Raw genomic sequence first — 12,245 nt, 5'->3', positions numbered from 1 at the left:
TGGTATTGCTAGGGTTTCGATGAGCAGGGAGCGAATACGCTTAACCTGGCTCTCGATCTGTTGTTTTTTCTCCTAAGCCGCCGCTGGGTCGCCCCCTTATATACACGAGTTGACGCCCTGCGGCCTACAGAGTCCCGGCCGGCTCATACAACGTATCCAGCTCAGTGACCTTTTTTACATGCCTTACAATACAAGTCTATGTACATGGCCGTTTATATCCGTGGGCCTTAAGCCACCTTCGGGTTTGGGCCCTCTACTAAGCCTATCTATGAACCGCCATTGTTAATATGCTCTTGGGCTTCATTGAGATGAACCGCCATAGGGATGACCCGGCCCCTCCTGGGCGGGTCATACCTGATAGTCATATCCCCAACACATGGTGTGGTCTATCAATTCTTGGACAGGTTATGTTAGTCACGCTCATGCAAAAGACTTGCCACATGGTTCCCAGTGACAGGGATTCAACACTTCTAAAACCGCAGGAGGTGGCAGATCCATCACTCTTGTAGTTTTGAATGTAAAAATAATTTTATTTTCTCTCTGTGGGTTTCTTTATTTACTGTTAGCGCATCATCACAAGGAAAATAGCAAGCAGAGAAGGTGGTGACAGCAAAAGAACCCATAAATGAGCAATTAGTTGCAAATACTTGTGCGAACAGGCACACTGACATGAACTAGCTCTACACCAAGATCACAGAGCTGGAGATGGAAATCAGTGAGCACTCTCTTGTGATTGGCGCCATAGAGCCCTTGGACCGCACGAGGTGTTGCTAAAGAATGATTGGCGGTGTCTTAGTGAAGAGGACCATCAAGGAAGTATTACCGCCGTGCACCGGAACAAGAAGGGCCTTGAAGAGGTGGTGGCTCGCATGAAGGAGACTCTGGAGAAGAAGAAGAAAGAGATGACCGAGTTTGAGCTCAAGTACAAGATCAGGATCCGGGAGGGTTGCTGTCGTCGGTTCTTTTCTGCCACCACTCAATGACAATTTCATCTAACTGTCATTTGGAGGTGTCCATGTGCGCGAGCCCAAGCTTCTCAATGATTGATCTCTAGAGTCTAAGCGTGTAGCGACACTTGACGAAGAGGTATATCCCCGTTTCTTGTTCCCTTTTACAAAGTGGGCAAGGGCCACAGTTTGGCCAACCACTCTTCTCCAAGAGATCGGCGGTCCAAATCCTATCTTGAAGAGCCAACCAAGCAAAGAAATTAACCTTTGGAGGTGCCCAAGCCTTCCAGACCATGCGGTCCATGGGGGACAGGGTCAGGCCGAGAAATTGAGCTTTGTAGGCGGTGCTCGCCGTGTATATCCCATCGTTCGCGTGCTTCCAAATGATATCGTCTTCGGTTTGCTCATCAAGGTGGAAGTAGGGAATGCAAGCTAGTCTTCTTGTTGAAGTCAGCTCAAGAGCCAGCCAGTGAACCTGCAAGTCAAGTCGATGTTAGGCTTATCCTGGCTGAAGCTCAATTATTTTGCAGCATGCTGCATTATTTCAAAACATTTGTGCCTGCATAGCATGCACATCCAACATTCATAGTTCATACTGTGCTCTATCACTTACAGGCCTCTGTGCTGGCAGTTCGTACACGGTGACACAGAGCAATGGCTTCAAGCCTGCAAGAGGGCATGTGCAACCTAGTACTCCTGCTTGGAGTATATAGCCATATAAGCTTTGGACCTAAAATAAGCTCAAGGGCTGCCCTTAAGCTTTATAGCTTGTGGACAACTGCCACGATGTAAGTATAAGGGCAGCCCATATAAGGACGACTTTTTGGCTTGTGGACAAGTTTTTTCATACACCCAATGTGGCTCTCTTTCTGCTCTGTTTTTACCAAGATATTCTCTAGGAGAAGATATAGAGATTCTGAAGGTTTGGAAGTGGCATGGATGGCAAGATTTTTATAATTTAAGCATATGCACATACAGTGTACATGGGTTAGCATGGAATCTAATGGTTTTTAAAACGCCCACTGTTAATTAATACGTATGCATTCAGATAAGCCTGAGCAGTGCAGTAGATAAACTCGCTAGCAGCAAACTAAGCTATATGCTTACAGAGATCGAAAAGAAAATTAATTTGATAGAGCATCCATGAATCCAAAAGAGCAGCAATATTAGCAGGATAAATTATTTTCGATCTCTCCGTACACAAACTCTTTCGTGTACTGATGGATCAGCAGTGCTCCATCTCTTTTCGATCATTCCAGGTACCAAGCATCTGTGGTAACAAGTATGCTGGAAATTTCAGTTCGGTATGTGCTCAAACTTTTGTGAACCAAATTCAGTTAACATCGATGGATTGGAACTCAATGTCGATTTGCCATAACACAAACGCAATGTTTGCTTACTGGGAATTCATTGGTAGAACCATGGAGCTGATGCTACATCAGTTAATTGGTTAATTAAGAAGTGTGATGTGTACAAATTTATCATGAATGTGTATACTAACAGACAACAGAAAAATAAGCACGCCAACCAGTAGCTCTGAATTCCGTGGAGGGCGTCCCCATTCAGGCATTGCAACAGGGCGATGAAACCGGCACGGCAAAGATCGAGGGCGCCAGTCTACCGCACATCTGTTGATTCAAAGTATTGGCTAACTCCAACTGCTTGCCTGCTTGGCAGCGGCATGGTGCCAGTTCCCTGCAGCAGCTTGCGGCCAGCAGTGGAAGTAGGAACAAAGCACAACAAGTAATTTCCCTTTGCTGACGCATACCTGGCAGTCGAAGCCAGCAGCGCAAGATGGCAATTATTTGAGGGATGCTTAATTAAGGCCGAGCTCGTGGATACAGAAATTAGATCAGGGATTTAGTACTAATTCGGTTCAGACTTACTGAGTTGGAATTAATTCCCTGTTCAGATTTAGTAAATAAGTTCGAGCTCATGGATACGGGGAATATATCAAGGCTGGTAGGCTAGCTTACAACATTGTAGCCGCTGGGCAGGGCAGTCCAGTCATGCATATATTGATATATAGCAGGTGGCAGGGGGGCTTGGCCGGAGACGAAGCATTCTCCTGTCACTAACCCTCGCCCGCAGCGAGGTCAGTCTGCTTGCCCCTCCCTCCAGTCCAGCACACTCTGACATGCTGTTTTAGAGACTTTCATCGTCGGAAATGCTAATGGGCAAACCTCCCCCAAAGCCATTTTGGATGGCAAAAGAAATTCAAAATCGCTGGCAATTCTTTCCTATAAATGGGAATTTCAAATTCCGTGTATGGCATTTTCCTCAAAACACATGGCGATTTTTGTTATTTCATCATAACAAAGTAGGGTGTTCGCTGGCAATTCATCCCCAGCAAACGTTAGCCAAATAACCATGACCTTAATCGTTTGCCCAAACAAAAGAAATTTTCATAGAAAAGAAAAGGAAAGGAATTGTAAACCACCTGCTTATTTAAAAAAAATTATAAACAATGTTGCATTTAAGTAACAATGTTTAAATACACTAGTGTGCACATGTAACACATGTATCATAATCTATAGTAAAACATTCATTTTAAATTTTATTATCTCTATCATAATCTATAATAAAAACATCTATTTTGAATATTATTTCTCTGTAGCGAGTTTGTTTTACTGAGCCATTTAAATGTGTCTCAAGCCCAACGGTGTGAGGGTGTGCCTAACACATGATCCACACACATGTCTTCACATAAAATGGAAAATATAGCGCTCCATCATGCCATGAGTGCATGAAATTAAAAAGCAATTAACCCAACAGAGCCCTGCATGTATGAAATACATTGTGTTGAATGAATCAATTAAGAATGTGATGCAATGACAAGAATCGTACCCGCATGAGTTTTTCTAAACATGTACTTTGCATCCCCATTGAGAAACGTCATCATTCAATGCAGGATTTGCAATTCGGAGCGCAAGGTTTACATTGTTGACCATAGTTTTAAGCATATTCTTCCCAAAATATGTATTGAAAGGGAGTCCAAAATAGAGATAATTTTTTTACTTTGGTCCAAGACGAGCAATATGAATAGCCCAAGGATATCCCAAGGCAATAAAATCTGCAACAATGCATAGATTTGGAAATACATTAATCATGAGGCCAAATAAACCATTCCTCGTAACAAAGAATTACAATTTTACCATATCGTATTCTGAGATATGGTACTCATTGCTATCACGCCAATTATCGAACAACTGTGCACACCTAGCAACATCCATATTATCATGATGACTTGGATCTCGTGCACAGTGGGACATCGACTAAAATAATAATAATAGAACATTACTAGTATGAGGCAAACTGTAATATATGATTATAGTAGCGTACACAGGAGTTTAGATCAATGTGTTGAACCGAAATGTCTCTAACAAGCTAGATGTCATGGCACACTAGTATTCGAACAAACATATTAAAACAATCAACATCCATGTATTCATCAGTCTTTAATATATTCCTTATTTCTCTCAAATTTAAACTAACCAATTGTGATATCAGTAAACACCTATATCAACATATTAGTTTAAATTTGAGACAAACAAAAAACATATTAAAAAATGATGAATATATGGATGTTAATTGCTTTAATATGGTTGTGCGGAAATTAGTGTGTCACGACATCCAGCTTGTAAGAGATATTCCAGTTCACTACATGGATCTGAACTTCCGTGTAAGTTACTATAATCAAATATTACATTTTGCGTCATATTACTATTTTTTTTCTTATTATTATTTTAATTGATGTCCCACTATGCACGAGACCAAGTCATCATGACAATATGGACATTTCTAGGTTTTCACAGTTGTTTGATACTTGGCTTGATAGCAGTGAGTACCATATCTCAGAATGTGATATTGTAAGATTTTAATTCTTCATTACTAAGAGTGATTTATTTGGTTTTATTGATGTATTTCTAAATTATGCATCGTTGCAGATTTTATTTCTTTGGGATATTCTTGGGTTATTTCTATTGTTTGTCTTGGATCAAAATAAAAAAAATATCCGTAATTTGGACCCACTTTCAATACCTACTATAGAAAAAATATATACTTAAAACTATGGTCAACGATGTAAACATTGTGCTCCAAGTTGCAAACCTTGCATTAAAGAACAACGTCTCTAACTAGGGGTGCAAAGTTATGTTGTTCCGATAAACAGATACGAGCATGAACTTGTCAATGCATCATAACGGATTCATTCAACGCACAATGTAACATTTCATAAATGTAGTGCTTTGTCGGTTTTGGTTTTAATTTCATGCACTCAGGCATGATGGAGCTCTACATTTTTCAGTAACTAGGGTGAGTATTTACACCATGCTCATTTCTATACATGTTGCACATAATTTTTTTTATAACAATGTTGTATAATACATATGTCGAATGGTTTTTAACCAAAGAGGCGATTTTTGGTATATATTTTAAAGTATGAAGGGAATGAAGTTCTAAATAATATACCGACCATGGAACAAAGCATTATAGACCGCATCAACAGATGGACCTTCAAGAGAAAATCATCATCAATGAATAAATAGTAGATAATGTTGCTTAGTTGTTGTTTCTTAATATTTTATAAGTAATTATAATCAATTTATGTGATCATTAATTCTATGTATAGACATGTGTCTTATCATGTGTTACACGCGAGCTCACATCGTTGGGCATGAGACACATTTAGATGGCTCGGTAAAAAACTCACTACAGAGGAATAAGATTCAAAATAGTTATTTTTTATTATAAATTATGATACGTGTGTTGTGCACGCATACTAGTGGTAAAAAGAGAAAGAAAAGAAATAGTAAACCACTGTTTAATTGATTTTAGAAACAACGCTGCATCGTATTAACTAACATTGTTTACATACATACAAATACACCCGGAGGTCGAATAATGACCCTCTGGATGAGAAACTGAAAAGCAAGATAAACTACGAGGTTTTATATTTGATGTTAGGGTCGGCTCTAGGTTTTCGAGGGCCCTAGTTCGAAGTCGGTGACTTGGCCCCTTAAAGTCGTGTACTACTGTACTACTCCTATACTACTACTAGTGCATTGTGAAACCATTAGGACAAGAGAACTTACAGTAGCCTGATGGCAAGGGTTGCAATAGCGCACCTTGCGGCCAGGGTTAGACTCCGATCGGGAGCGGATTTCTGACGCCTCATCCGAATGGGCTCCTTTTATAAAAACATGTCCTGGGCGTTAGTGCCCAAAGATTTTTTTTTACCATTAGGGCAGAGTTTCAATATAAGCAATTAACATAGTGTATCAAGTTGTAGGTCACCCAGGCTACAGTTGTCAAAGCTAAGCAGAACAAAGTTTGTGCAATTAATTAACAGAATCTGTGAGCGGGAATACTAGGACTGGCTTCCATTGTTGCGCTGGGTTGTCATAAGATCTGCATGCACATGCATAACCTAGCTAGCTTGCTTGATGGACTTACCGTACAACAGAGCAGGGTGTCGACCGAGGGAGTCGGCGACGACAGAGAGGGGCACGGTGTTGCCGACTTGCCGTGGAGGACTTCGGCGGCGTCGGAGGAGGAGCGTAGGGCACCAGACGACGGCACCGCGGTGGCGCGTGTTCGCTCGCCGGAAGGTGATGTGCGGCGGCGCCGCATGCAGCGTGCTCGCGTGCTGGTTTGATTGGGGATTAGGTCAGCCTTTTCTAGGGTTAGGGATTAGGTTAGCGCCTAGCTGTAGCTATTGTAGACGTGCGCCTGCGCACCAGGGTGGAGACCGATCGCGTTCACGCCTGACAGCATTTATTTGATCTTCAACTGCTGGCAAAGGCATTACAGGGCTTCTGGGTCGCCCCGCCCGCCTAGACCCAGAACCGGCCCTCTTTGATGTCGCTCCTGCAACTCGGAACTCCACTCCGAAATCACTAATTAAGGAGCACTAAGAACACTCCACCTTCTCAGGTCGCGACAAGTGGCGCACATGCAGCGCGCCATTTGTCGCAACCTGAGAGTTTTCTCTTTTTTCATAGATCTCTTTATTTAAAACGTTTTATCTCTTAAACCGTGCGTCCAAATCTCGAACCGTTTTCATCGTTGGATTCCTCGCGTCGAGATCTTCAAAACTAGATAGGTTTTGACGAACTTTTTCACGAAAAAAACCGGACGAAGAAAACCGGACCGGGAGCACAGGTTTTTTTCCTTTCCGAAAGAGGCACGCCCGTGCCTCTCACGAAATCACAACCGTGCGTCTCGTGGAAGCAAATCCATGATTCTCGTGGAAGGAAAAAAACAAAAAGCGCGTTTTTTTCGTTTCCGAGAGGCACGGCCGTGATTCTCGTGGAAGCAAAACCGTGACTCTCATGAAAGAAAAAAAAAACAGAAAACGTGTATTTTTTTTTCCTTTCCGAGAGGCACGGCCGTGACTCTCGCGAAAGAAAAAAAACAAAAAATGCGTTTTGTTTTCCCTTTCTGAGAGGCACGGCCGTGACTCTCGCAAAAGCACAACCGTGCCTCTCGCGGAAGCATAACCGTGACTCTTGCGAAAAGAAAAAAAAAACAGAAACGAGTTTTTTTCCGTTTCCAAAAGGCACGGCCATGACTCTCGCTAAAGCACAACCGTGTCTCTCGCGGAAGAAAAACCGTGACCCTCGCGAAAGAAAAAAAACACGTTTTTTGCGTGTTTTTGATAAAAAAAAAGCTAAGGAACACCGGGGGAAAACCAAAACGTCGAAAAAAACCGTTTAAAAAGCCGAAAACGCGTGCGAAAAAATAAAAAAATAATCCGGAGGGAGCGTCCAGAGCGCGACATGTGGCGAATGGCTGAGAGCGCGCCAAGTGGTGCTGATCGCTGCGAGGTTCCCGAAGGAGCGCTCATTAACTAGTTGCTCTCGCTCCACTCGGGCGCGGCTATACCTCGCTCAACGAGACTTGGATGCTAGCCTTGCTTGTGGGAACGCCACAGCCTCATGTTTTTTTTTCACTTTTTTATTTTTGTTTTTGATATCTGGTTTTTTTACTTTTTATATAATTTCAAATATTTTAATACATACATTACCAAATACAATCTACATAAAAATTTGAAAAATATTAATATAGCATTTGAGAAATGTTAAATGTGTATAGAAAAATGCATCTTATGCATACAAAAATGTATACAAAAAATAAACAATGTGTATGAAAAAAGGGTGATCATGTATTTACAAAAAAATAGGCAGGCATTTAAAAAAATGTTGATAGTGTAAAAATAAAAATAATATATTCCAAAAGTTTTAAACGCGTATTAAAAAATGCCATGATATACACCGAAATATGCAATGTGTATGCAAGAAGTAGTCATCAAACAAAAGTTTTCAATAAAATTTTAATCATCCATTTTAAAAATGTTAAACGTGTAAAAAAATGTTCCTGATGTATACATAAAATGTAGCGTTATTAAAAAAGTATCATATAAACATGATTTTTGAAACAAAATTATGATCATGCATAAACAATTGTTAATCCTATATTACAGTAATTTTAAACATGTATTACAAAAATATTCATGATATATACCAAAAATTCACAATGTGTATGTAAAAGGTAGTCATCAAACACAATTGTTTTTCAAAATGTGAATTATCTATTTCAAAAATGTTAAAGTTATACAAAAAATGTTCCTGATGTATATAGAAAATATAATGCTTGACTTGTTACAAATAGTTTGTGACACAATCAAGGAGTTCACTATGACGAGCTTGTCTCGTCATAGTAATACTTAAAGTCGGTTCGGGATAAACTAGTAATTGTTAAATATTTCAGTTATGTGATATAATAGATGGATGTCAAAAATGATTCCCATAAGATGAAAATAATACCAAGGTAGTATATATATGATATGGTCCAAGGTAATTTTATCAATCCAGAGGATGCTAGTAATTGTGCAAACTTCAAAATATCCTATAATAATCTGAAGCAAGCATAGTGAAGTTGGAATCTTCATTGCGATGAAATAATAAAAAAATTGGTTTCATCGAGGAAAGCGAATATGCTTGTATTTACAATAAAGTAAGTGGGAGCATAACAATATTTCTAAACAACTATGTGTGAATGACACATTATTGATTGGAAATACTATTCTTGACACAAAATATGAACTTTATTAAAATAGTTTTTTAGTGAAGTACTTAGGCAATATAGTCTTGGTATTAGGCATTATATATAATCTAAGAAGATAGTAGTGCATGACTGAGATTAGCCAAAATACATATTGACAAGATACTAAAATAAGTTTAGTATGAAAACGCCAAGAAGAGTGTCTTGTCGAAGTCACATGGAAGGAGTTTAAGTAAGAATCGCTATCCCAAAATACTAATGAGCGAAATACATAATCATGATTTTCATCACATTTATGATTAATTATATTTTATGGTATGTAAACAACTAGATATGTCCAGTGCTCAAAGTAAGTTGTGAGTAAAGTTACCAGGTTTATCAAGGGTGCTGATCATAGGACAACGAAGTGGCTTATTTGTTGCCTATTATTTTAATAATATATAATACTCCCTCCATTTCATAATGTAGTTCGTATATAATTTTTTAAAGTCAAACTTTCCAAACTTTCACCGAGTATATAGAGAAAAGTATTTACGTCAAAAATACCAAATATATCTATATCTATACCTGCTAATAAAGTAAGGTGCGTTTCTCTGATTTTTCATGCCTTCACCCTAACTTTTGGTTTGTCTCCTATTGAAGCTAGGCGATGTGGTACTAATTTGCTAATCTTTTTTTTTGAGAAGCCACTAATTTGCTAATCGAAACAATCAAAGTGTCCAGCAACCAAACGAGGATGGACAACGAAAATCCACTTAGGCTAGAGAACTACTCTTGTGGGCCGCAAGCCCTTGGTTTCCAAAAAGACAGAAAGATATGTGTGTGTATGGATCAAACTCTTCCGTCAAGCTAGTTGAAGCCTCTCCCTTCGCTATTGCCGTCCATGTGTGCTCAGCCGTCAGCCGCCATCGCTCGTATCTACGTTCCTCCTCTGTTGATTTTCATCCATTTGTGCTCAGCCGCCATCCGCCGGCGACCCCATCTATTGCCGTCCGTGGCTCCTCCTCCATTGTTGTCCCGTCTGTGTACTAAGTAGTCAAACGTATGTTGTCTATTCCTTTCCCTTCTTAGTTAGCTTCTTTTTCTGTCCCATCCTGTTACCTCGTCGTCTGTTGATTCTCGCAGTCGCATGTATATAAGTTGATAGGATTTGGTCTAAAAGAGCGATGTGGGACTATCAATGAACAAACAAATCCTAGGCTGAACAAAAGCCAGGTTTCTTTCCTTCTCTATTTTCTTCATAATTAAGAAAACTTTTGGATTGTTTGAGCGTCCAAAACTTTATTCAAAAGACTTTTTAATTTGTAGTAGCCTTATATGGATCATTAAAGATTCAAATAAAATATTTACATATTACACCTAGTTAATATTTTCTACTTTCATTATCTTTACCTAATAATAAAGAAAATTAGGTTTCTGGTCGTCCGTCATTGATAATTTTGTAAAAAAGTCCCTACTGTTTTCTGGTCGTCCGTCATCGACAATTTTGCAAAAAATTAACCCGCGCTCCATGTTTAAGTCATACAGAAAAACGTTTCATTTTTGCAGAACAGCCACCGCGGTTACTAGAAATCAACGCGCAATACGTCACGCACTGTCAGGGAAAACCGGCGTCTTCCTCCCGTCGCCCGCGCTCCCTTATCCTCTCTCTCTCTTCCCCCAACTAACACAAACGCGTAGCCGCCGTCGGCCTTCGTTCAGGAGGAAGGCGAGATATGGTGCGCCGCAGCCCACTGGAGAGGGAGACGCCGCTGCTAATCCTGCCAGGGCGCCTCCATCTCTCCTCGCCGCGGCCGGAGATCGACCACGAACCGGATCCCCGCGCTCCCTCTCAGATGGTTTGGACCACTGCTGGCCCGGCTACTCCACCACGTCCCCCACCTTCCTCCTGCACTCCACCATCGGATCCCTATGATGTAGCAGCAAAGAGTGCAGAGACGACGAGAGGCGGTCGAGGCCAGTGCGGGAGATGCTCCTGTTGACGCGCGCATGCAGGGTCGCGACGGCGGGCGTCGGTGAAGTTTCTGGCAAATGGTGCGAGCGTGACATCGGCAGTTCTGAGATACATGGGGCGGCGCCATTGTTATGGTGGAGTTGCTGCTTCCTGTTCAAGAGATAACAGAGTGGGTGAGGAGAGAGAGGAGACCGGGAAAAAGAAGAAGCGTGGGGAGGAGCTGGCTCACCGCTCACCGGCAGGGTCCTGCTGCAGATCGCTGCCGGGGGGTGGCTCGACCCACTCGGGTTCGAGCTTGTGGGAGACGGCGCCTAGAAGCTGCCTGCTTCATGGACGAGGATGAAAGGAGGGGCTCGGGTGCGGTGGGATCTGGGAGGAGGGGCTTCGCTGAGATGGGGAAAGGGAGGTGTCGGAGCTCGCTGAGATGGGGAAAGGGAGGTGTCGGAGCTGTGGGAGATCGCCGCCGTGGGGTTGGCTCGACCCACCAGGGTTCGAGCTGCGGGAGAGGGCGTCTGGGACCTGCCTGCTTTGTGGATTCAGGCACGGTGGGATCTGGGAGGAGAGGGAGGCTTCACTAAAGATGGGGAATTTTTTATCTAATGCAGCCTGCTGTAAGCAGTGGGCACACGCGTCCACTACTATGTCCCACGCACCGCTACCTCATCTCTCTTCTGGTCCAGTCGTTTGTTTCCATCGATCCATATACACACATGACCTTATCTCTCCTCCATAGCACCTGTACACACCATGTGACACACAGGTTTTCTTTTGAACAGGTAAAGTGCCCCGGAAGCTGCATTAGATTATGACGGTGGTGATATAAGCTACATAGAGGGTCTTAAAAAAACACAGTACAACACTTACATTTTACTAGAAGGACTCTAGCATAAAAGTGGGAAAAGAATTCAGGTCCTACACCACCAGTATTGCACTGAAGCTCCAGAACACCGGCGACGCCAGTGTTGCGAGGAGCACCACCCTGCGGGCCTGCGATGCTGCAATGGTGTCTGAAAAAGCATGACCGGGGATTTCCCAAGGCCAGCGGCGAGCAAGACGAGCCGACTGTTGTGATGGGATATTGCAGCAAAGGTGGCCAACGACGAGCTGGCTGAAGCGACGGGGGATGCAACATCGGTGACCGGCGGTGGTGGCTGACGGCGAGTTGGCTACAACAATGCCGGCTGCTGCGACAAGGGGTTGCAGCAGTGGTCGTCGGTGTCCGCGAGCCGGCTGCAGTGACAAGGCGCATGGGGATAGATAAGGAACGACAAGTGCATGAG

At 42.2% G+C, this 12,245-nt stretch overlaps 1 protein-coding gene and 1 pseudogene across 1 annotated transcript; one reads left to right on the top strand and one right to left on the bottom strand.

Annotated features, from left to right (window-relative positions):
• The first annotated feature begins 440 nt into the window (after positions 1-440).
• On the top strand, positions 441-983 carry LOC123170650 (probable prefoldin subunit 2; annotated as a pseudogene).
• Positions 984-1,018: 35 nt separating this feature from the next.
• LOC123170261 (uncharacterized) lies at positions 1,019-6,758 on the bottom strand. Its single transcript, XM_044588097.1, has 2 exons — positions 6,402-6,758; positions 1,019-1,422 (listed from the first exon to the last, which is right to left on the bottom strand). Exons 1-2 carry the CDS (start codon positions 6,576-6,578, stop codon positions 1,051-1,053), a joined length of 549 nt encoding a protein of 182 aa, XP_044444032.1. The 5' UTR covers positions 6,579-6,758; the 3' UTR covers positions 1,019-1,050.
• Between the last annotated feature and the right edge of the window lie 5,487 nt (positions 6,759-12,245).

The sequence above is a fragment of the Triticum aestivum genome, chromosome 7D, assembly GCF_018294505.1.
Source record: "Triticum aestivum cultivar Chinese Spring chromosome 7D, IWGSC CS RefSeq v2.1, whole genome shotgun sequence".
In the NCBI taxonomy this organism is placed as follows: domain Eukaryota; kingdom Viridiplantae; phylum Streptophyta; class Magnoliopsida; order Poales; family Poaceae; genus Triticum; species Triticum aestivum.
Note: the sequence above shows the minus strand (reverse complement) of the source record. Positions and strands in the feature narration are given on the sequence as shown.

Bases quoted from the DNA above. Each gene is read 5' to 3' on its own strand.
- LOC123170261 (XM_044588097.1), bottom strand. From the start codon at position 6,578: ATGCGGCGCCGCCGCACATCACCTTCCGGCGAGCGAACACGCGCCACC. The intron at 1,423-6,401 runs GTAAGTCCATCA...CTTGACTTGCAG, and splicing joins ACACCCTGCTCTGTTGTACG to GTTCACTGGCTGGCTCTTGA.